The sequence below is a fragment of the Heterocephalus glaber genome, unplaced genomic scaffold (genome assembly GCF_053883595.1).
Source record: "Heterocephalus glaber isolate CG9 unplaced genomic scaffold, H.glaber_assembly_v1.0 deba00001504, whole genome shotgun sequence".
Taxonomy (NCBI): domain Eukaryota; kingdom Metazoa; phylum Chordata; class Mammalia; order Rodentia; family Bathyergidae; genus Heterocephalus; species Heterocephalus glaber.
Window position 1 is genome coordinate 47822875 of NW_028258324.1, and position 25977 is coordinate 47848851.

General features: G+C 38.4%; 1 protein-coding gene across 6 annotated transcripts in view; it reads right to left on the reverse strand.

Moving 5' to 3' along the window:
• The window catches only part of Tnik (TRAF2 and NCK interacting kinase), a 397016-nt gene that overhangs the window by 102596 nt on the left and 268443 nt on the right, over positions 1 to 25977 (reverse strand). For all 6 annotated transcript variants that reach the window (XM_004834596.4, XM_013071572.3, XM_004834595.4 and 3 more), the window contains 5 exons: positions 20415 to 20525; positions 18518 to 18608; positions 16470 to 16600; positions 4757 to 4811; positions 2771 to 2849 (listed from right to left, as the gene is read on the reverse strand). In XM_004834596.4, the coding sequence (XP_004834653.1) occupies positions 2771 to 2849; positions 4757 to 4811; positions 16470 to 16600; positions 18518 to 18608; positions 20415 to 20525 (467 nt within the window). The remainder of the gene's footprint in view (positions 1 to 2770; positions 2850 to 4756; positions 4812 to 16469; positions 16601 to 18517; positions 18609 to 20414; positions 20526 to 25977) is intronic.

The window sequence follows — 25977 nt, forward strand, 5'->3', positions numbered from 1 at the left end:
TTTAAATAGCAGTGTCAGGTATTATGACCCAGTGACAGGAATGCCGACTAATACGTGCCCGTGTGTTTACTCAGTAATGCCAACTGAAAATGACCCTCAGGTGACTGTTCACTATGAAGAGTTCAGGGGCTCATCTCCACTACAATGGCACCCACCTTTGGTCACGTGTTGATTTGGACACTGAGAACAGAGTGCTTGACCTGACCACTCATTTAGGCAGAGAACATCTGGGAATGAAAGAACATTCTAGAGTTTGGTTTCTTTTGTTTAGGGTGGGGGTTCATCTCCTTTAAAAATATAAAAGAAAAAATAAATAAGATGTTTCATTTCCTCCCAAACACCACAGCCTATTAAAGCAATCCCCAGCCTATTGCAAATCATTTTGCACCTAATCTTGAAGATAAAGTACCCTAACATACTTAAATATTTTCACTTAAAAACTGGAATTCTGTTGCAAAGAAACAGGAGTCAGGCCAAGCATCAAATATGTGGCTAGGGGTTGCACAATCAAGCACATGATGGAGGCTGGGGTCTTGGTGAGAAACTGTGCACTGTCAGACTGTCCATCTTCCACTCGTGCTCAACCTGCCATGTTGCTTTTTCATCCCTTGTCTAGTTGCATGGCTGCCTGGGACTTGCAGTTCCGGCTAACTTTCCTGGCCAGTCAGGAAGGGTGTGCACAGCAGCAAGGGATGAAGCAGGCTGGGCTTCCTCACTCTCCAGCTTCTTCCAGCATCATCACAAATTAGTTCTCTTTGTCAAAGATCTGAAGCAGAAAAGTCAGCCTACATTTGCCCAGTGTGTGCCCTTCTCAAGCAAGGTCAGTGCAGAGCTGGCTGCTTGGGGGCAGGGTCAGTGAAGAGTGACACCGGTGTAGGGTGTTCCAAGGGCCAGTGCAGAGGTGGCTAGGACAAGTGTGATGACCGACTGACACACACACTGGAGTGGGGAGAGGTAGTTGCTGAAGTAGAAGGCCCATCTCTTGTCCCCAAGGGGAGCAGAAGCTATGCAGCTGGACAGTGTTGTGCGCTATTGCAGAAATCTAAACGGATAGCTCAATCATCAGATTTTTAAATATTGGCAATTAATATGAATGTTATAAGAATAGAGTATGGCCTCTCTGTACCAGTTAAAATGAAGCACATCTGTGGATTCCCAGTTTGTTATTCTCTGTGGATAAGCTCAAAATATCTGCCCTCCAGTTGGAAAGGGAGAGGAAGAACAGGTAAGACAGGGGATAAGATGTAAAGCCACTGTATAAAGCAGGCTTTACTGAGGGGCTTTGGCAAAAGTAGAAACCTAGCAGGCAGGGGACTTTGTAGTGTTACTGTCCCTTCTAGGGGAGGGAAGTAAGCTGGCTCCCCGCTCCCCAGGAGTCTGATCCAAGGAGGAGAGAAGAACAGGGCCTGGGCTGCTCTGTGGTCACATGTTGAATAGCACCCAATGGGAGGCTGTTGCTGGGGAGAGAAGAGTCTCCTACCACAGTGACCCTCTGGGAAGAAGGAGAGCAGGAGAGGCTCTGCCTCCTTGTTACCAATAGCAACTCCCTCTCCCCCCACAAGCTGTCGTCTCTTCTGGCATCTCCTTCCCTCTCTAAGCAGTGTGCTTTTCCCTTGTTCCATCAGGGTTGCTATGTCATTACCAGATGACTGTATTAATTAAGACTGCTCTCTAGGTGGTGGGGGGAACTGTGGGTGGGAAAAAAGGAGGGCTCCCATCAAGGGCTTCATCAGGAAGTGGTATGAAAAGGCACACAAGGGCTTGTCCCTTCCTGATTTACCTGCCCAGAATTTTTCTTTAGAAAAGGATAGGAGGTCACATGTGGGCAGAAATCGCCCCAGTATAAGAGAAGCCAGAGACTTAAGAATGTGTTGGGGTGGGCATACCACAACTGTAAGGGGAAGGAAGGGATAGATTTTTGTTACAGAATGATAAGATACAAAGATCCAAACATAAGGACACACAAGAGAGAAGTCCAGCATCAAAATATCTGGTGTAACCTGTAAAACACCTTCCAAACTTCAGTCAGTCATACACTATCCACAAAATTTCTGTCACACTCTCACACCATTCTTTTTTTTTTTTGGCACCAGGGATCGAACTTGGGTCCTTGTGCTTGCAAGGCAGGTGGCAGAACCACTGAGCTAAATCCCCGGCCCCATCTGACACCATTCTTAATATTGCTTCTATAGTTTTCTTTGTAAGTCACCTTTTTACAAACATAAGCTTATTAAAAGAAAGGGTGATATTGTTGCCCAAAAAAAGAAGCCAGTATCACCTGCCATAAAGAAAAAGCAATAGTAAAAACACAAAGAACTATCAATGCTCATGCATATGCCAGAGAAATAATCCTGAATACTACCAGGAATGTCTATGCACTTGAGAATCACTGTCTTTAGGAAAAGAAGTCAGCCAATCCAGTAGGCTGACTCTCTGCCTCTCCTTCTCTGGTGCGATGTTCTGTGCTGCCTGGAAAGATACATTTCAAATTATAAGTCAAAAATCTTTTGTGTCGTTAGTTTGGCTCCACTACTCATTTTAGCTAATAGCTCCTTATCTTGAAGGTGTGGGGCTAAAACCCACTGTACAAATAGTAGGTAATGAAGCTACCATTCTAATATGAATGACAGCATATGGAAAGTCATCTGCCAAGCTGTAGTATATGTTAGTTTAATCCAGTCAGCAGGATCCAGGGATCTGAACGAATTCAAAAGAGAATCACAGGAAAACTTTACCCTTAGATCTACAAAACTCTGAAGACTGAACTCACCACTTCTTAGACTTCAGCCGAGGTGCTGGGTTCCGAGGGATGAGGAAGAGGGCTCTCATGGGGTGCATGTCACAGAGAGCTGCAAGAGACCAAAACGAGGGCCAGCTCCAGTTAGGGGGCCAAACCCATGCCAACTCCAACCTGGCTGTGCAAATAATGCTGCCAAATGACTCCCTGAGTCCACAGGGGACCAGTGAGCACAGTGTCAGAAGATTCAAAAGCTTCCATTTGGCAAGCATGTTAAAAAGCTGATGTTCGATCACATAAACTACTACTCCATCGGAATAGCTACTGTTAACATTTCTAGGGAATACGCTTTTACTTTGTAGTTAAGGAAACTAGGCTAAAGGGTCAACACTAGCCATTTTTGCTATAAATAACGACCTGACCTTCCAAGTGAACAAGGTCAGATGGCAACTACAATGGAGGTGGTTATGTTATTCTTAGTTAGCAAAATCTTAAGCCATAAAATAAAATGTATTTGATAACCCAAAGCCTGTTTCTTATACACTGAAGGCTCATCCAAATGCTGTATTATCTGCATAAGTTTCTGAAGTCTAAAGCAATATCCTAGAATATCATTCTGTTTCAAGATGCCCCGCAATGGCTTTTCAGGTTTCATAATGGATTTTGCTTTGTTTTGTTTTGTTTTTAAACTCACTGGCCCCAGGAAGACCAGAGGATTAAGTCAGACAGAGTCTGGCATAAAAACAAAGTTATAAAGATATCTCAACTTGTAAACATGCCCTTATTGTTTACAGTGAAAGCACTCATACATTCTTATTTTAGTTAGAATATTTTATTAGTTTACTTTTTAAACAGCTGGGGTTAGTTTTCTCTTTGTACCTAGAGTAAGAATATATGCTCACTAACAGCCAAAGGATTCTGTGGGAAGAAGTTTATTTTTAGCCCCTTATACCACTCATCAAGAATGACAATATAGCTTTAAAAGTGGAATATATTACTTTCCTGATTTGTAAATGTCTATTAACACTGTGAACAAAGGATGGCAACACATCCTATATCAATCATGTTCCAGATACATGAACTTGTTTAGACTGGGAAGTGAGAAGACTATGATAGATTGAAGGTAAAAAGTCATAAGCATAGTGACCTATCATTCAGAGGTAGGTGTAAAGGAAAACAGGAAAGGGCCCAAGAAGGATAAGGAAGTCATCAGACTGCTATTTAAGTCCCACCCTTCACCTAAAGTGTCCCAGATGGTCCTGCCCTCTAAGGCAGGTTCAGCAGTCACCCAGGATTGCCCGAGGCACTGCAACCTACAAAGGAATTAAGTCTCCCAGGAAAGGTTGTTCCTTTTATCCTTACTACACTTGGTCACTGATAGGGGGTGGCCGTTGGGAGAGGCAGGCTTGGTGCTGCGGTAGCAGCTGGGTGCCCTGTTGCTACCTCCTGCACAGGCAGAGTAAGGCACAGTCTCTGAGCCACCACATGGCCGGCAGAGATGCTCTGCCAGTAGAGTGCCAGACCTCAAGGAGCCTGGGAGATTCTGAAGGTGGCCAGGCTTGTGGCCAGTCTGCTAAGAAAGAGCCAGAAAGTCTGAAATTCTAAACACCGTTATTTTAGGAAGAGTGACAGCAATTGAATGCAAGTGTTTGCATAAGCCCTGCACTGAAAGTTAGCTTTGCATTTTTGTATGGTGGAGTTTATTGTCTTTGTGGGTTGCTCTCAGTTTTACGTTAGGCAGAGTTCAAGAGCAAAGTACACATTAAATCTGTAAGACAAACAAGACTCCCCAAAGTTTGCTTTTTATTTCTTTTTTCCTCATAAAAACAAGATCCTCACTCGGCCCTGCAATGAAGCGATTCCTGGTTGATTTAATATAACTCTGCTTTCTAAATATGCCAGCTCGAATCCATGCAGGGCTCAGTGTAGCAGAAGTAAAGCAACTGCAGCTCCCGGCAAGGAACCTTTGCACCCGCAGAGCAACTAGCAACAGATGTCACCCCAGAGGAAGGTACTTACGGGGAGCACCTTCTGCCATCTCTATGGCGGTGATTCCCAAAGACCACAAGTCACTCTGAAAAACAAGGAAGACACAGACACATGCATAAATTCAGTCAACAAAGGAAAACTTGGTTACACTGGTAATTGCTCCAGAACTGCCTGTGGGAAAGCCATTCAGTTGTCTGTTTACAAGCTGATTTCTTCCACTGAGCCTCAAAGCAAAAATAACCTCATTCACTTTTCATTGACAATATCTTTCATGGTGCCCAACATATGGAAAATTTTCAATAAACGTATGAAAGAAGAACATAAAGTTTTAAAATTAATTCATCGCAGAAATTTGTCAACTGAACCTTAAGAAACTGCTGTTGAGCTGGGTTTTTTTTTTTAGCACCTTTATTGAGCTGTAGTTATCACATAATAAACCACACAAGTGTTATCACTCAAGTGTACCATTTGATAAGGTATGACAGATGTATGACATGTGATACATCCATCGTCCCCAAAAGATCCCCCTTACACCATTTAGTCCTTCCCTAATTCTTGTCTCTAGCCCCACTCCCCTGTCCCTAAGGAAACACCAATCTGCTTTGAGTCACTATAGATTAGTTTGAAACTTCCAAGCTTCATATAAAAGGAATCGTACAATAGATAGCCTTTTCCATCGAGCTTGTTTCACCTAGCATAATGTTTTTGAGCTCCATGCTTGAAGTATGTATCAGTACTTCACTGTTTTCATGGCTAAGCAGTATTCTGTTGTATGGATATATCACAGTTTGATTATGTATACATTTGGATTATTTCCAGTTTGGGCTATTAGATATGAAGCTGTTGCAAACGCTGGTGTATGAGTCTTTGGATGAATGCTTTTATTACTTCTTTTGGGTAAAAGGAGTGCAAAAGCTAGATCATATGGGGCCGGGATTTAGCTCAGCGGTTTCGCCGCCTGCTGCGCAAGCGCAAAGGACCCGAGTTCAATCCCCGGTACCAAAAAAAAAAGCTAGATCATATGGTAGCTGTTACTTATATAAAATAGTTTTTAACCTAAAAATTCAGTACTTTCATATCATTTAATGTAATAAGATAAGGATGGAAGATGTTTCATGATGGTGCTCACTGATGCATTGCCAGTGCTTAGAAAAGAGTTGGACAGAGTTGGAGATGTGCAATATATCTGTAAATGGATGAAGAAATATCTTCTGTCTTGTAAGTAAACTATTATGTAATATAGCGACCTTTATTTATATCCTTATATTCTTTATTACTCAGATTGACTTTTAGGCTCTGGAATTTAGTAGAATTAGTTAGAATTTAGTAGAATTAGTGGAAATCAGTTAAAATTTAGTAGGCCAATGTTTTCCCTCTTACTGGGCAATCTTCATCTCTAACAATATGTTCCTACCACATTCTGTGTTTATGGCTCAGTGGTCTCTGAATATTGCATGAGAGAGGTCAGATCAAGAGATGGGGAAAATCAAGTTAAGAAATATCAAGAAGATGATTCCTTTTATATGATGTTTGCTGCTCCTGCTTCTCAGCAGATGCTTAAGAAAACTTAATATGAAATTTGATTCAACGGCCCGCATCCTGACATAGACTCCCAGCAGCCTTGCATTTTAAATACCTCATGTATTTTGTACATTATTCAAAACTCTCACCTGTAACCTCACTCAGATTAGAGAGATCAAAGTTAAGTTTCCTTGCTATTTCCATCAAACAAATGCTGAGGGTACATGAAAAAAGATGTAACTGGAAAAGGACTATGAAATTCATGCCGAGTCATTCCCTGAAACTAAATTGCTCATTATCCAGTGAGTGACACCCAGGCCCATTCAGAATTTGAACAGAGGCTCATAGAATATGAAAGGGCTTTCTAAGGGGATTTCCAGCCTCTTTCCTAAAATGCAAGGTACCTTACAGCAGGTGGATGGGCATGGTGATAGCCTCACTCTAGGATTCTCAGCTTGAGTGGGGATAACAATGCACCTTTACAATACCACTATCCTTATATTCCAAGTAACTCCTCTGCTTACAGCATAGCTCAAGAAAGCAACTCTTATCCATTCTCTTCATTATATTTCACAAGGCATTCAGAAGTTTCATAGGACACATATGCCCCTTGTGCATGCACAGCCTAGCAAATAACTTGTTTCCCACAGGCCATGGCCTAGTTTCATGAGGTCACTGCCGGAGCTAATGAGGAAGGCTTGGCTCACCTGTTACACGTTGGCTCAGAAGTAAAAATGAAAACACAGCTCTCTTGTACATGGGCTTTCATGGCTGATAGACAGAGACCAGTGTTTGGGAACAATGAAAACACTGAGTCACTCACTGTGCAGGAGGTGTTAGGCAGGAAGCAGTGAGAATAACCTGGAAATGGAGGGTCAGCTCAAAAGGTTCCTGTGTTACTTTGATATGACTCTAGTATCATCAGGCCTTGGTAGCTCTACCAGCACTTTCCTCATATCCCTAGGAACTGAGTATTCCTGGAGCATGCAATGAGGTACAAGCATGAAGGCAGAGGTCAGGCTTTTCCCCTAATGGACACAGCAGGGAGAAATTTAGATGGCTGTCCAGTCCAGAAAGCTCTGAGCTGGCCTGACAACCCACACGTTTGAAAGGCAGTGAGGGAGCTGGGATGAGAAGGGCCTCAGGCAAGACCTTAGATGGGGAGGAAGATGTTCAGAAGGTTCAGGTACACTTCTGCTTCGGGTCCCGGTTCGAGCTATTCCCGCTGTCCACAGCACCTCCCCAGGGGTGTGCATGCAGGCAGCCTCCCCTCTGCAGTCATTGTTCAAATCCTGTGCTTTCAGTGAGTTCCACTGGAGCCTTCCCAGCACTCATCTTCCTGAACCTTTCTCACATTCACCTTCTGACATGTTATAGTTACTTATTATTCATTTATGATGTTTCATATTTATTGTTTGCATCTTTTGCTTCCAACACACGCACACACACACACACACACACACACACACACACACACACACAAACATAAGTCCTATACAGCAGAGATTTTTATTTTGTTGATTGATATATTCCAGCTACCTAGAACAGTGGTGCCTGGCACATAGTAGGCCCTCTATAAAATCTTGTTGAATGAAAGATAAATGAGTTAAAAGATAAATGAGAGAAAGAACCAAAGTGTTCAGGGTCTGGGAGAGTTCTTAGAGATATAGTTCAACCTTTTATTTCACAGATGAGGAATAGTGACTCTCTCAAGATCATAGAGCACCTAAGTACCAGGTTTTAAACAGACCTGGTCTCCTGCCTCCTGAGTCAGTTTTCCTTGAATTACTACCACAACATAAGCACTGGAGTGCCATATTCACCTTTATTTTATATCGGGGCCCATAAAAAGTGGTTTTAGATTCCTACTTTGTCTCCAGGTGACTGAAGGTACTAGCAATGCAATGAAGGTGCTGAGATTAACTGAGGTCACCCCAATTTCACAGGACAAAATAGCCTCAACGTCCTGGAACAACAAAGGTTGACAGAAAGAGAATAGGTTTTCAAATCAGACATATCTGGATTCAAATCAAGGTTTAGCTCCATGCAGAATGCTACTCAGAGTTTAGCTTTCTCAACTGCACAATCAAGGGAACTGTGACATGCATGTATCCAGGTACGCTGCCTGAATCAAAATCCAGCATACAGTGGGCTGAAGAATATCAATTTCCTCCTCCTCTACTGCTAGATATGATTGCCTTTGCTTTCTAAATTTAATCCTCTACACTCTCCTTCAATTTGGTTGTGGCAGATACTGTTTACTGGCTAACTCAGCAGGCATTTTCAGGGCCTATTTCCATTGCTGCCTCTGTTTTAGAGTGTGGGAAGCTACACTTACCTACCTTGGCTCCCTTGCAGCAGCAAGTTAGGGATGGGACACAGTTCTGGCCAGTGAGATATAAGCAAATATCTTCTATTAGCTTTTGCTTTTCCTTTTAAATTTGTTTTTCATTTTTACACTTGATCTTAGCCAAAATGCTGAGAAGTGATTTTTTTTTTCCATTTTTTAATAGTAGATATGTGCAGTACCTAAAGATTATAAGCACTGGAGAGTTGGTACATGTACATAACACATCCTAATTCTCTTTAAGTCCTTTTCCCTTCTCTACATTCTCCCCTTCTCCATCACTTGGTCTCCTTTCTATTTACAAAAGATCTCCCTGTTTCTTATTATCTTTTATTTTGTTCTTTAATTTATTTGTACTGTGGGTTTCTCATATAAGAGAACCCATGCATTAGTTAAGCTTGTGTGTCTTATTTATTTCACTTAATATTATGGTCTTGGAGTGCATCCCTTTTCATACAAATGACTCAAATTTATCTTTCTTTATAGCAGAGTAGTACTCCACTATGTATAAAGACCACATTTTGCTTATCCATTCATCATTGATGGACATATAGGCTGCTTCTAAAATTTTGCTACTATGAGTTGTGCTGCTATAAACATGGCTATGCGTGTATCTCTGTAATTGTATGATGTCTTTAACTCTTTTGGGAAGATACCTAGAAGAAGACTAGTTGAGTGGAATGAAATTTCTATTTTTAGTTTTTTGAGCAATCTTCATACTGATTGCTTTCCCTAAAATAGGAAACTAATACAGCTTTTGTATTGCCAACTCAACTCCATTTCTTAGTGCCTTGAATAAAAATATATTGGAAGCTACAACATCCATTTTGCAAGCATGAGGCAAAAATCCAACAAATTAATAATGACAGGGCAGAAGGATAGAAGATATCTGTGAGCACTATATAACCCCCAGATTGCCTGCATCTAGACTTCTTGAGACAAAAGAAACATAAGCATAGCATTCCTAAGTGATACTATGTATGCAGCAATAATAGAAAGTGCATTTTGATAGTAAGGAAATGCGGAGGGATCATTTCCTAGGTGATTCTAGATTTATCCTACAGGAAGCAGGGAGGATCAGGGAAGAGATGTCCCTTGGGCAGACTACCCCAGATTCCAAAATCACCCTCTTCAAGCCAGAGGCCATAACATCCTAACTACCCATGTATCCCCTATCAAGTCACATGACCAGGCCAGTTATGGCCGCTCCCTTAAGTCTTCATCTTGTATCATAATGTTTGTTGGGGTTATCTTGTTTCCAAAAGGAACGTTTATATTTCTGGCCATATATAACCAAAGCTACTTGTAAGCTGTGTTTAACAGCCCATGCTAGAAAGCCATAAATGTCCTTGATAGATCTTGTTTAAGCCTTTGGATATGTTAGTGAGTCCCAAAGACAATTCAGAACTTAAACACAAGAGAAAATGCTCCAGTTACAATTGGCAAGGCAGATTACAGGAGACCAGAAAAAGAAGAGGGAGGAACAAGATAGGAGAGAGTCAGGGAGAGATAAGTTTCCTTTGTGGCCATGGTGTGACTCATTTTGGCAGGAGTTGGGAAATTCATTATTTCAGAGGTGCTGTGCAGCCTGGTCTGTGGTATGATTAATAGCCCAGTCCTGTGTGCATTACAAACAGAACAGAGACGAATTCTAATGCCTCCGAGAAGGCAGACACAAGGCACAACTTTGGACTGGGGGCCAGAGACAACTGGCACAAAGACTATATGTGCATTCCTCTGGGGCTAGGCTGCCCAACACAGTGAAGAAACTCAACACACAAGGAAAGGGAGGCAATGTGGGAAAAGGAAACTGGTGTAGGCCATGAAACAGAACAAGCTTACACTGCAGCCAGACAGGCCTCTGTTTGACTCTTAGCTCTGACACAACTGGCTTGGTGAGCAGAGACAAGCCACTTAACAGTTCCAAGCTTCTTTCCTCAACTGTAATGTTAGGATAACACATATTTTGCAGGATTATTATGAGAATTCAGTAAGAATATATACAAGGTGTCTAACACAACACAATGCACATAGTGGATGTTTAACAAATATGATTATAGACAGATCCTTAGGCCAGTTATCAATTGGCAGTTTAACTGGAAACAATGAATCAGGTAAGATGGCCATGAGGTCTAGTAATCAATAGTACAAGGCAGGCATAAACAATAAGCTTAGAGGAGGCAAATAGGAAAAGGCTTGTCCTCTTTCCTCCTCAAGCCCCATAGTCCCTCTCTGCCATCTGCTACTGGCAGAGCCTGGACAGAAGTCAGACGGACAAGCACAGACAGATATAGTTCAGTCCTACCCCATTATCCTGAAGCACAGGTTGCATAGTGGTCTAGAGGAGCCAGATAATAGCTTATTAAGAGGGACAACCAGCATAGCGGATTTTACCAAGTTCCACAGATCAGAATATAGTCTTTCACTGAATAAATTCTGGTTAGTTTATTCTTTTTGAAATGTTTCAGTTGGAAATAGGAAATGGTACGCATTTTATGTGGCCCTTAAGGACAGCATCTTAATCTAGTAGTGGTAAAAGGTATAGAGAAGCAGATTCCAGTTCAACAGAAGATCAAACTAGAGGTGTGTAATATAAATACAATGTTGAACCATATGATTGTTGTGGACTGTTTTTAGGTCAAAAATGGCCCCAAATAGCATTACTTTCATATGATACATAAACATAAAACTATCATATTATTTACCAAATGTACTATATTATAGTATAATTCCCCCCTCTCTCTCCATACGCACACACACACACACACACACACACACCCCTTGGTTCACAAATGCTTTTGTTGTGAACAATTTGGTTTGCAAACAGAGGTTAAATGTTTGGCAAAATTTTGGTTTTGTTTGCAAACTCTGCATCAGGTGATGAACACAACTGTGGCCATCTTTTCCACATGAATATGAATGTGGCCATCTTTTCCAGAATCATAGAGTGAATTAAGTTTGTGAGGTAAGGTACCACTCTGTGTGTATATTTCATTTATTCTATTAAAATCTTTTGATTTACAATTTATAATTCCCATTTCATACAGTTTCACAAAAGTTAAATAATTCTCTTGAGGTAATATACCAAACAGCGGGGAGAATATACACCTTAAACTGATCTTGTCTGATTTCATTCATTATGTCATATACTTACATAAAGTTACATATAAATAATACTAAATTGGTGAGTGAGTGCAGGGTTACTAAGGATGTCTAAGCAGAGGCAGTTCTTAGTAATTCTACTTCATGCATGAAACAAACTGAAGACAGGTATCTTTAGTCTCTATCCATCTACTTTTGTTATATGGCCAAAGGGTAACTATTGGAAGACATTCTCTCTTAGGTTTGCCATGTTGCCTGGAAGAGAGGCCAGCTGGGCCTAACTAAAAAATCCTATATAGGTGGGTATGACCATTGGAGCAATAAAAATAGGTTTAACAGAAATGTCAGTTTTCTGCCGGTGACACTAACATGCTGTCTTTTTCTCTCAACCAAATAGGGAAGGACTTATGTTTGGATCTCAGCAGACAGAAGCCAGGACTTGCTTGAGAGTGTAAACGCACCATTCTGCAACCTGAATATTGTCCTCTCAGGTGACACCTGCATCACAGTGACTCTCCCACTAGACAGCTGCTCACTTAGCTCCAGCTGAGGTTCTTACTTAGAGGAGCTATTTCCAGCCTGTCTGAATAAAGCCAATATCAATGATATGGGAGAATAAGTTGAACTGTTTCTTTATAGAACTCAATATTCCCCCAAACCCTGGAGGAGACACCTATGTCTGAAAGTAATCCACACTACTTGTGGGAAATGTCTCATAAACAGTGTTGGCAAATAATACACAGCATAATGCCGATAGTCCTAAAGATAGAACCTGGCTGGTGTGGGATGAGAGGACAGGACATTTCACTTCACTCTTTAATATAAGAGCAAGGCCTATTTATGGCAAAAACATTAGAACAGGACCAAAAGATACACAAAATAACAATTTTAAGTTCACATTCACATGCTCTATTCTGAGGTAAAATAATTTTAGAGGTTTCCAGGACTTTCTAGATTTCCCATAAATATGTGTGCGAGAAAGTGAGACTATATTATAAGCACTATGCTTTAAGTTGTTTTCTGTACTTAACACTTGAGATAGTGTCCTGGCATCTGCTTAAATCCAACATATATGCTACCTCACTGCCTAAGTGGCTTTATGGTATTCCATTGAATAGATCCTTCAGTTTTTATTCAACCAATTTCCTATTGATGGGCATTTGGTTACAAAGAAATTCTTTTGGTGGGTGGTTCAGGGAAAGCAATAAATACATAGGACTATAAAATGCTTGGCAGATTCCATCCACTAGCAATAAAATTCAAAGTAAGTTTTAAAAATAACAATTTAAGCAGTCTAGGAATTGTGAATGGTTTTATTAATTTCAAATCTTTTGAATGCTTATTATTAAATGAGAAAGCTTTCATTATTGTCCCGCATACTTATCAAGGAAATGAAACCTTTCCTTTCACTTGAAGTGTTTTGACAGAGTTTCTGAAAACAAGAAAGGAAGGGCCTCCAGGGGAAAGCCAGCACACAAAGCAAATGAGATTCCAGCGCTCCTCCTTAGAAGAAGGTCTATTTTCAGTGAATTACTTACTGTAACCAGTAGCTATCACACAAAACCATAATGCAGTAAAAACCATGAGCTCTTCAGAGTACTTTCCTACAGAGGCCCTTGTCATACTGAGTTACTTTAGTTTTGTTTTAAATGTATACTTGGTTTTAAAGACATTTTAGACCAATCAGAAAGTGAGCCATTAATAATAAATAATAAATCAAATAACTAAACTATTCTCTTCTTTTTTTTTTTTTTTTGCATTTTTGTCTCTACTTTAAAGCAAGGGCTTCTGTGTTAGGGAATTCAACAAATCCAGTGGTCTTCAAGTCATCTTTTACTTTAAACATGCCACCTTGGCTTCGAGTATCTATGGCATACAAGAGAGTCCAAAGTGGTGACATCAGCTCTGAGGGTGGGGAACCTGAGGTCAAATGGACCCAAATGGACCATCAATCACACAGGACTGGATCCTTGGCTTCATGGGGTCTCCAACGAACTCTGGTTGGAAACTGCTTATAATGAGTAGAGCTTGGCTTATCCCTTACACACGGCAAGCATTCAGTAAATACACATTGAGTGAATAAATAAAGCATCCTGAAAGCCAAGTTATTGTAATATTGTTCTCTGGTGGCAGCGCACCTTCCCAAGCACATTGAACTGAAAAAAAAGCACAAGTTATAGTATCAACAAGGAAGCAGGAAGGTTATTTAAAGATTAGCATTGTCTCATCCATGGTAACATTATGAAGTGGTTGAATTATATCTTCAAAGAAGCCTCAAACCTTCCTTCCTTCCTGTTCCTCCTTATTCATCCTTGTGTGATGCTCCTTCTTTTACTCATGACAGGCGGCAAGTGAAGCTCATATTCTTGCCAAGACTTTATCATCTTCTTACCAAACCTATACTCATAACAATACGGAAAAACTAATTCAAATTAATATCTAAGTGGCCTTCTTTCCAACAAGAATTTTTATTTTTCTACATAAGACACAGAAATTCATCTTCAATTTTTTTAATGTCTTGGGGATGCTTTCTTTTACAGTCACGTGAAACTTCTAGTACCTCTGAAGTCACACTGCATCATGATGGACCCTTGTGACTAGACACATACTAGGCTTTATCCACACCCGGTTCAGTCTCACAAATTTTACACTGACTTGTATTGATATTCTTCACCTATAACCTGAGGGAGGAGGACCAAGATATCAGTTTCATTCTAGGCTTTTGCTTAACCAGAGGGAAGGCTTCTTCTAGTCACTCTCCTGAAAACAAGTGAGGCATGGATCTACTCTATGCCACAAAACAAAAGTCCCATGTATAATGTAGCCACCAACAGTATTTAAAAGGTTAAGCTGGGATAAAAGTCTAAAACATTCTCATCCCTCATGGTATGGTATAAAGAATCCAAACTACCAGTAGCCCAGTAGACTAGTTAGCACTTGATAAAGATGACTACAGTTTGAAGAATTGTTTTTGGTAATTATGATACACATATCTGGCCTGGGACATATATTTTGTAGTGGGTCCTCTGAAGGGATTTGCAAATGGAATTATTTAAACGTGCTTATCATTAGCAGTTTAAATAAATGACATTTATTTTGGCAAGAGATTAATTTTTAACTTGGCAGCTGTTTTCAGACAGATTGTTGTCAGGTTATTATAGTGACTAACTTTTAAGGAAGGAGGAAATTATTGTGTTTTCAGACCTTCAAGCTTGCATTTTCCAAAAGAAGCAAATAATTTTGTCAATGCCTTGCGACACTAGGTCCCAAAGACACTGCAATATTTGCATCTTTGTGACCTGATTTCAAGAATAACCCCAAACATGGAGAACTAAATGTTTTTTAAAAATGAAATTCTTCAAATATACTCTGGCAAAGTGGAGATTTACATAGAAGTGCATTATACAGGAGCAGGGCAATCTATCGGGAAGAGCTCTGAATAGATAGTTTGGAGACCAGGTTGACATCCTAACTCTTAGAAGATCATTAATTGGGTGTGACTTTCAAAGACCTCGGGCCTGAGTTTCCTCCTGTCTAAGATGAGGGTATTTAGAGAGAATCTTTATAATCACTTGGGGGAAAACCCTTGTGCTTCAATACCAACCCAGGTAGTATCAAGTTTTGCCCACAGGGTGTCTCTACCTAATGCACAGTTTAAAACTCCATATTTTTTACTTTGATCCCATTGTCCCCAGTCTTACTTTTATTAGCCAGGATTCATGGAAATAGAAAAGAAAAGGTTTCTTAGGGAAGTCTATTTGAATACTCCTTTGAATTCATTAATAAATTCCCAGTTTACATTAAAAGAAACTAGCTGCAAATCAAATTTTTATGAAACACCATGCTATGCTAGAGAAACATCACAAAGTGGTTACCAACATCCTGATTCCCTCTGACAGAAAAGAAGCTCCAAATAATTGTACTGTGAGCAATATAAAAATGACTAAGTCTGATTATTCTTAATAAGGAGAAGATAGCCCTAGATATCAAATTCACATCTTGGTTTCTTTCATCAGAAAGCTATCAGAACACATACTTTGGGGGGAGGGAGAGATAGGGTAAAGTTGATCAATGGGTACTAAGTCAGGTGACTTTAGATAACAATAACACACCGTTCATTTCAGAAGCTATAAGAAAGGATTTAGAAAGTTTTCACCCACTCCAGAACTCTAGGAAGCTGAGGCAGGAGGATTGCTTAGTTTGAGCCATGCCTGGGCAACTTAGCGATGTAGAGACACTTTTCATCAAAATAAAAAGTGCAAAAAAAAAAAAAAAGCAGTATAACTATTTGAGGACATAAATATGTTTAACCTCATTTAAACATTATACAATGTATAATGTACTGAAACATTACATAGCACCCTATTTATATGTATTATTTCTACATTTTTATGTATCAGTTAAAAAAAATCAAAAACAAAGAACTAGTAAATGAACAGGAAAACATAAGGAATATATGCTGTGCCAAAAGTCTAAACTATAACCCAAACTGAAAGCAAGTCTATTTTCAAGGATAAAAAGCAAGGACAAATTCAAAGGAATATAGAAAATAATTTAATTTTTTTGTTTTTCAAATAGTAAATTAGATATAATGGGTGAATTCATTAAAGATTCCCACTTGAATCCCGGATAATTTAAAATTCAGATAATGTTTTTCAGTTCTCCCTTTGGGGTAGATAAATCACAAATCCAAAAGTACATAAGAATTCTCCCATTACAAGACTCAGGACGAGAGACTAGACATACTTATAAAATACAATGAAGAAGTCACACCTTGAAATCATATGTGGCATCTGGGTTTTCATCACAGGCAATGACTTCTGGTGCCATCCAGTAGGGTGTCCCAATGAAAGTGTTCCTCCTGCCCACTGTGCGGTCAAGCTGGGCACTGACTCCAAAGTCCACTAACAAAGGGAAGATGGTTGAATCAAGTGTACAGCAGATGACAAAAAGGAAGTGAGCTTTTTAATGTTAAAATATACACAACGTAAAATGTATTATTTTTAACCATGTTTCAATGTACCTGTCAGTGGTTTTAAGCAGGTTAACACTGTGTGACCATCATCACCATCCATCCCCAGAACTTCTTCATCTTCACCAATTCCATACTCATTAATCAATGACTACTCATTCTCTCTCCTCCCAACTCCTGGCAATATCATCCTACTTTCTTTATCTACAAATCTGACTACTCATGTAAGTGAAATCATTCAGTATTTGTCTTTTAGTTTGGCTTGTTTCATTTAGTACAATGTCCCCAGAGTTGACTCATGTGGTAGCATAAGTCAAAATTTCCTTCTTCTTTTTTTTGGGGGTGGAGGTGATACTAGGAATTGACCACAAGGCTTTTATATTAAGCTACATGCCCCATCCCAGTTTGAAAATTTTCATTTTAAAACAGATTCTCGCTAAGTTGCCCAGGCTAGGCTTGAACTTGCAATTCTCCTGCCTCAGCCTTTCAGAGTGCTGGGTTAACAGGACCGCATTACCTTTCTGGCTTCCTTCCTTTTTAATGTTGAATAATCTCTCACTGAATATAGATACCACATTTTGTTTATCAATTCATCTGTTGGTGGGAATTTGGGTTGCATCTACTTTTTCAATAATGTGAATACATATTATTTTAATTGCATATATACATTAATGAAGAGCACCAATGAGAAAAGCACAGTGTTATATTTGGTTGTACCAAGACTCCATGAGAACCAATGAAAGGTGTTCAACAAAAGGCAAGCTTGGTTGCCAGAATGATAATACAAAAAAAGTGAGTAAGAGCTAAGGGTAGGAGTCATACTGTGGAAGTCCCATTTCTATCACTTGGTAGTGGTATGATCTAGGGTTAGCAGATCAACCTCTTCCAGCTGGGGTTTGCTAATCCATCAAATGCAGATGGTGACATCTACATAGAGTTGTTCTTATGTTTACATGAGATAGTCTAAGTGTCTTGAAAGGGGAATGGCATATATAGTACATTCTCAACAATAACTGTTAGTGTGAGTGAATCCTAGTCTGTACATACGTAACTGCTTAGCCTACATAATGTATTTTTTTTCAAAGGAAACATTCATGATATGAAAGTTTGGCTCCAAGTGCTAACAAAACTATGAAATTATTTTAACAAAAAAGCAGATGTTTAAATATCTTTCAAAATAAATGATCATATGGACAGTAATCCTTTATTAAGTAACAAATTGTGCATACTATAGGGTATTTGTCAACTCATGCTCAAGCAAGCAAATTTATGTAGGAGTTTTCTGTTTTCTCTGGGCAATCCTAGATTTGTGGCAAGGGCACTAATGGATATGCCAAACAAAAGGATTCCCTACTTCTTACTCTGGTAGACAGAAGTGGGATAATCAGACTGACCTAGACTACTGAGCATCCATTTTGTACGATTACCTTAGGTAATAAAATCAATGTAAATTTACCTTAAATATATGGGAATATAGGAGGAATCAATTATCCTACATAAGTCTAACTATGGATATTTTCAATGAAAAAACCGGTCATCAGTGTTCTGTCATAGCAGCAAAAATATAAACAGATGCAGGAGATAATTTCAAGGTCTGTCATTTCTAATTTTTACTAAAAATTTTTCAAGTATACATTAATTAAGCATGGTGCTTTGTTCATCATACCAGGTATGATCCATTCCTCAAAATGCTTTTAAAAAATTTAAATGGACAAAAACATTTTCCTTTCCATTTTTATGTCAGTGTTCTCCAAATCCAGTGACAGATGTATACTAATTTGAAAAAAAATCTATTGAAATAATCCTGTCCATTCTAGCAGTGTTTAGGCTTTCTAGATTCTGTTCTTACCTAGTTTAACTTCTGCATTTTCAGTCAACAAGACGTTTTGCCCTTTAATATCCCGATGAATCACTTTATGCTGGTGAAGGTGACTCAGCCCCTGGAGTGATGGAGAAGCGAAAGAGTTAATGGGAACATAAACCAAGACACAAATAATCTATTTTGAATGCTCATGATCCCTCCAAATTAAACTCACCTAGAGATACTCTCAGAATTATATTCATGTCCTTCATATGCTCATAGTACCATTTGAAACCAAAGGAGAATAATCAATGTAAACTGAAATATACATGTAGCCCTTGCAATGCATGGCTCTGGGTTAAATAAAATACTTACATATCAGATCTGATACCACCAAAGCACATGGAATACAGTTTGCTTCCCACATGCATAATTTGCAGTTCACACAGCACTGTGAGAAGTGAGGACTGCTAGTTTATAACAGACACATCAACTGTCTCTGCACAGAAAACTAACCTGATTTAACCAGGCCCTCACATTAAGGCATCTTTTTTGCCTACTCAAGATATAAAAGTATTATTCTATGGTTTCTTCTAAGAACTTTGGTTTTTCTGTATTTCACATTTATATTCATTGAAATGAATTTTTATATGTTACAAAGCAGATGTCAATGCCTTTATGTTCATGCCTTTATTAGTGGACTGACCAAAATCTATTTACTGATAAAGGCACCCTTTCCCCATCCAGAGCAGCATTTGTGTTGTCAAATATCTGGTGTCCATATGACATGAATCTGTTCAAGGATGCTAGCTTCTGTTCCCTTGGCTGCTATCTAATCTTATGGCAACACTATTTAGCAGTTTTATAATAAATTCTGATAAATGTGAACTTAAATCGTCTACATTTGTTCTTCTTTTAAGGTTGTTGTGCTACAAATATTTTGTAGTTTTTAAGACAGAAGTCATTCACTCGTTTCTATAAATTTATTCCTAAATATTTGACTTTTTGTGCTATTGTCAACTGCCATCTTTTTAAAATTTCATGTTCTGTTTCTTTTGCTTAATCTGGTTTACATTTAATCATTAGACATCATCTTTCTGCATTCTTTTCTTCCTTCCTTAATGTTCTTTCATCAATCCATCTATCCATCCATCCATCCATCCATTGGATATAATTGATGTCCGAAAGTCCTATCTTCATCATGCAGAGCTAGTAAGAAAGCTTGGTAGATGTATTATAGCCTTCATATTATCAGCAAGAGAAAATTATACTAGTATAAATGAAATAAAATATGCCCAATTACCTTCTTCTCTCTGAAATAAACTAACTGAATATGATACTAGTATCTCAATTGTCTGATCATGAGATTTGTGGATAAAACTGGGCAAACAGGCAAGCTTGGATAGCTAGTCCAATCGATTTAAGTGATTAAGGCTAAGAAATAGTTGTTTAAAAGATAAAATCAATTAAACCATCTTGTATGTACAGAAATGACTAAAGTGATACACTCCTTAAATACTTCACATGGTGGGAAGACATTACAACTTTAGTTATGAAGTTAAGGTATCTAATACAAACAGATACCTTAAATGACCAATCAAAATATCTCTTGAAATAATCCATTTTCTAAATTGGAGACTATCTTTTTAACCCCAAATCAGAGTTCTACTTGGGAACACCACTGACAATGAATACTTTGCTAAGGGAAATCAACCAGTGTCGACGCTTTAAATGATGTGCACAAGGCCTGTCAAAAATGGCTCTCCTTCCATCAGGGGAGACCTGTACACCAAATCGCCACCACCATCACTGTTAGAATAAACCTTTAAAGAGATCTCTGCTACACTTATGAATTGCACTCAAAGGTCAGAACAAAGCAAAACACCTCCCAAGACATCTTGCTTAAAGGTGTTGAGAGATAAGCGAGTCCCTACTTGTCACTTACCCGTAAGATCTCTCTGCAGATGTACGCAATCCACTCTTCTTTCAACGTGTTGCCTTTCGTGTTTTTGATCAGGTCAGTGACAGAGCCAGCGCCACAAAACTCCATCACCAACTGGCAAGACAACAAACAAGCCATTACTATGATTACATCTCACAGCATCCACCAGGATGAATTAAGAAAGCATGTCATTCTAGTTGGTTGTTTTGAAATGATATTCTTGCAAAGAAATGTTGATCATAAAACAACATATAAAAGAAAATTTTGTCCTAACTTCTTGACAAAATTACAGAAAGCAGAGTTTTTAAAGAAAAAATTTCAATCTGTAAATTGCAGTCGGAAATTGGGGGAAATATCCATATTCTAAAGTACTGCTTTAAAAATGAGAGTGGTAGGTGGCTCAAAGAAAGTTGAGAAGTTGAGTATTTCTACCAAGCAGTTTAACTCATCTTTCCTACAAAAAGGAAAGGACCTAGGACCATTTCCCTGGCAGAAGAACTGTGGTTCTCTGTGTAGCTACAAGTTAGGACAATGGAAGTGCACACTGTTTATGTTATTGATTTGTAAGTGCCACTGTAAGCTGTCAGAGTAGGACTATCTGTTTTTAGTTAACTTCAGCAAATGTTCCCAGGAGGTTGGACACACCAAATAAATTCAATAAACAATAAACTCTAATTTAGCACCTTTCATCCAAAAAGCTCCAAGCACTCTATAAATATAAACTCATTAGAGTACTCAGCAACTTTATAAAATAGGCAGCACATAAATATTGCTCCTACTTAACAGGAAAGATTAGAAGAGGAAAACCAATCTACGTACTTTCACATCCATTTTCTTGGCTTAGAAATGCACATCCATTTCCATCCTTTCTCTTTCTTCAAATATAGTCCTCAACAAATGTCACCTTATTAGGTACTTAACTTGATTTTCATAATTATATAAAAAGAACCCAGAGTGATTAGTAATCAATCTCTGCCTTAACAGTAGAGACAGAACTGAAACAGAGGCATAATTAAATCACACTATTGGTTCTAGCTTTATCCAAATGTACATTTCTGATATCAGCACTATGTCACTAGGTACTAAAAGACAGCCACCAGCCTGCAAAATCTTCGAGTACGAATTGTGGTTTCTTTTTCTCTGCATGGTTAATAGAAACTCAATAAAAACACATGACATGAGTTTTATGGATGAGTTTCTAATGCCTGTCCTGACTTGACTTAGGATTCCACAAAAGCCAGGTTTCTTATGAGATCCTCCCATCTTCTCCAAAGAGCCAGGGGAGGGGTAAAGGCTTAAAGCTTGTGTAGAGAAATTTGGGCAAGTGCAACAATAGACTATATTTCAACTAAGATTGGAAAATTCCCATATGTATGAGCTGTGGTCAAAATATATGGTGAATGTTTACATTTTAAAAAATTATTACTGTAAAAGACACATTGCCATTACTCCTCCCTCAAAATATTTGCCCTCACTTGGAACACACTTATCCCTTCATTCTTGCCACTTCCTGAAGCAGTTCTGGAAGTCTTCTTTTGGGAGTGTCTGAGGGGGTGATCAAAAATACGGTAATGCTCCTGCCCAGTTCCATCTAATGGAAAGAAAACCTTGTAAAAACATTACAGTGTAGCCTCATCCACCTTATTCAGTGCACCTGGCACTGCAGGACTTTTGACTCTTTTCCAAAGTCAAAATGACTCTGAAAGATAAATCTTTTGAATCTATTTAGGAGATTGAGGCAGCCACAACAACGCAACTGAAGACACTCCTGAAAGTTGACATCCAGAACTGCTTCAGAAAGTGGCAAGAATGATGGGATAAATGTGTTTGAAGAGAGAAGAAGCCTTTTGAGGAAGATTAATGGCAATATGTCTTTTACTGAATAATTTCTTTTTTAAAGTCACCATATTTTTTGATCATACCTAGTAATAGCCAGGAAGTTGTCAAAAATCAAGTCCAAAACTCAGAGGTCAATTTGAAAAGATTTTTTGTGGTCAGATAGGACATCTTGAGAACTGACAAGAATAACAGCAATGTCTACACGCTGAATATGCTTAATTAAGGACATTAATAATGTCCCTTCCCAAGACCAAAAATGAAACTATTATAAGAAAATAACCTATTATTTGAAAGCTGGTAAAAATAGAGAAAGAATGAAGAGTTTATACTGGGAAAAATTGAAGCCTAAAATATTTTTGTTTAAAAGATAAAATCAATTAAACTATTTTGCATGCACAGAAATGACTAAAGTGATACAGTGCTTACACAATTCACATGGTGGGAAGACATTACAACATTAGTTATAATACAAATAGTTTCTTAAATGACCAAGTATGTCTTGAAATAATCTATTTTCTAAACGAGAGACTATCTTTGTGATACAAAATAAAATATGGAAAGCTGTTATTCACAGAGGTAGGTGTTCCATGTAATAAATGAAGAAGATATAATATAGTTAGGATATCACGATAGGTACTTATTAACAAACTAACAGACTTAGGTAGTGATCTTCAATGGCTGATAACATAAAAAGGTAAGAAAAAAATACTATTTGACTCTTGGTAAAAGACTTTGATGTAACTTAAGAGGCAGTCTTGCCAAAACCCTGAATCTGCTTAAACCTACAGATCCAACCACCCACCAACTTATAGAAACCAGAGGGCCAAGTTTGCCTTGTGGGGATGTAATCTGCAAAATCTAGACAAGGAAATTTGTCCAGACAAATAAGTTTCTTCAACAAGTAAGTTATAATGGATAAGAAAGGAGAAATGTAACTAAACCTATATAGAATTAAAAGCACTTTAAAAATATACCAACAAATTGCAATAGATGGCCTTTATTTTTAAAAGAGATAGCTGTTAAAAATTTTGCAACAATTCCCACTTTGAATACATGCTTAAATATTTGATGATATTAGAGAAATACGGTATTTTAAAAAGTGATACAGTAGTTCCTTGGTTAAGTGAAAAAAGTTACCTTTTAAGGAAATATGCTGATAATTTATGAATAAAACTATACGATGGCCTGTTCTAGAAATGATTCTGAGACAACTGAATATTCACATGCAAAAAAACAATGATGTCAAACCATTCCTTCACACCTTAAACAAAAAATCAACTCGAAAGGGATCAAAGCTCTAAATATAAAAGTTAAAAGTATAAAATTCTTAGAAGATCACAGTGGTAAATCTTTGTGGCCTGAATTTTAGCAATGTTTCCTTAGCTATAGCAACAAAAACACTAGTGACAAAAGAAAAAACAGTTGGATTTCATCTAAGTAGATCTTCTGTGCATTCAATATTTTATTTTTTATTTTTTATTTTTTTTATTATTTTTTGGTACTGGGGATCAAACTCGGGTCCTTGCGCTTGCGCAGCAGGCAGTGAAACCACTGAGCTAAATCCCTGGCCCAATTAAATATTTTATTAATAAAGGGAAAAGACAACCCATAGAATATTTTAAAATTTATAAATCATATATGATAAAGGTCTAGTATCCAGAACATATAAAGAACTTTTACAGTTCAACAACAAAAAGGCAAGCAATTAGTATTAAAAATGGGCAAAGGACTTGAGCAGACATTTCTCTAGAAATGACAAACAAATGACTAACAGCACATGAGAAGATATTCACCATCTTTAGTCATTAGGAAAATGCAAATCCAAGCCACCATGAGATACCACTTTACAATGACAAGATGACTTTACTTTTAAAAATGCAGAGAAGTTGGAACTCTCTATGGCAGTGTAAAATGATGCGGTCATTGTGGCAATTGGCTTGTGAGTAATTTCACTTCTAGGTTGATACTCAAATAATTGAAAACAGACGTTCAAATGAAAACCTGTATATGAATGTTCAAAGTAGCACTATTCATAACAGACAAAAGGTGAAAATACCCCAAATGTCTATCAACAGATGATAGACAAATTAAATGTGTTATAGCCACACAATGAAATAGTATTCAGCCACGAAAAAGAACGACGTATAGTCTAACATGAATGAATCATAATAATCATGCTAAGTGAAAGAAGACAGATAAAATAGTCAATATATTATATGATTTTATTTATATGAAATATACAAAGTAGGCAAATCCAGAGATAGAAAGCAGATTGGTGGCTGCCAGGGACTAGGGGAAAGGGGAATAAGGAGTAATTGTTTAATGGGTAGAGAGTTTCCTTTGAGGGTGATAAAAAATTCTGGAACTAGATAGTGGTGATGGTTGTACAACATTCTGAATATTGAGGGAGTAGATGGGGATGTGGATGGGAGTGGGATTAGCCACTGATTGTTGAAGGCTCCTGGAACTAGTTTTGGGCACATGAGTGTTTATTATATTGCTCTTTCTACTTTTGTGTGTTCTGAGGGATCTTGTACAATGCAAGTTAAAGAAAATTCCATTATGTAGCAAACCATGGCTCAACATCAGCAGGTGGAATATTTCTCAAGTGAGCAAAACATGTTTGTGCTCTTTCTCCAAATCCCATTTTGAAAAACACAGCTACCGGACCTCCTATGAATGCATCCATTGCTCTGCTATCGGCTGGAGGACTTTCCCACCACTGAGCTCTATTCGGCCACATAATTATGCTTCCCAGGAAAGCAGTAGAAGCCTAGTGACTCCAGTCTTTCAAAATTAGATCGGACAAAACACTTTCAAATATTCAGTAGGAAACAATCCTACTCTAGCCAGGCACTAATGTCAGTGATTTCCATAATTTGCTTCCCCATTCAGCTCCAGCTAAAGGCTGCTAAATTCTTTTCATCTTGCTATGGAACAAAATGATTGCTAAATTATGTAATGGGATTTTTTTTTTAAGAAAGGAAAAGAAAGAAAGAAACCAGCACTTGCTAGCAATAGGTTCCTGCAGACTCACAATGGCACTGATAATTGTTGCCAGCACACAGCAGGGACTCTTCTTCCCCATAAGTAACCCCATCACATTAATAAACAGAGACAGGGCTCAACGTGCCAAGCCCAGCGGCAATAAGTCAATAACATCACATCTCACAAGGAAGAAATAATGGATCATTATATTCTCTCTGAAAGAAAGTTCTGAAAGACTTTATACTGGGGCAATAATGCTTGCTAGAATTTACCAAGAACTTGCTATGTGCCAGGCACAAGGCTACATAATTTACAATTTATTGATTTTAAAAAACCATTGTTTTCTTACTCTAGCCTCAATTCCTTTGGAAATGAAGCTTAGTTATGGCCTGCAACCCTATCCATAGTATATACTCATAAGGTAACCAGAGAACATTTAAAAGCATGTTGCTCTCTTAATTACTGGCATTGTGACGTTGAGCATGTTCCCTAACCATCCCAGGTGCAGCAACATCTCCTCCCCACCAGCACTGCTACGAAAAAACACAAAATAAGAGCATCACCTGACTAGGTCTGATATGAATATGAAGTGTGTCTATGGATGTAGAGCCCCCAAAAACCAGAAATCTCAAAAGATTTTATTACTTTTCCATTCTTTGTCTGTTTGCACTTATAAAAAATTAATGAGGAAGAGTTTTTGGCTTGGAGGATAGCATCAATAACCCCCCAGTGTCTACTT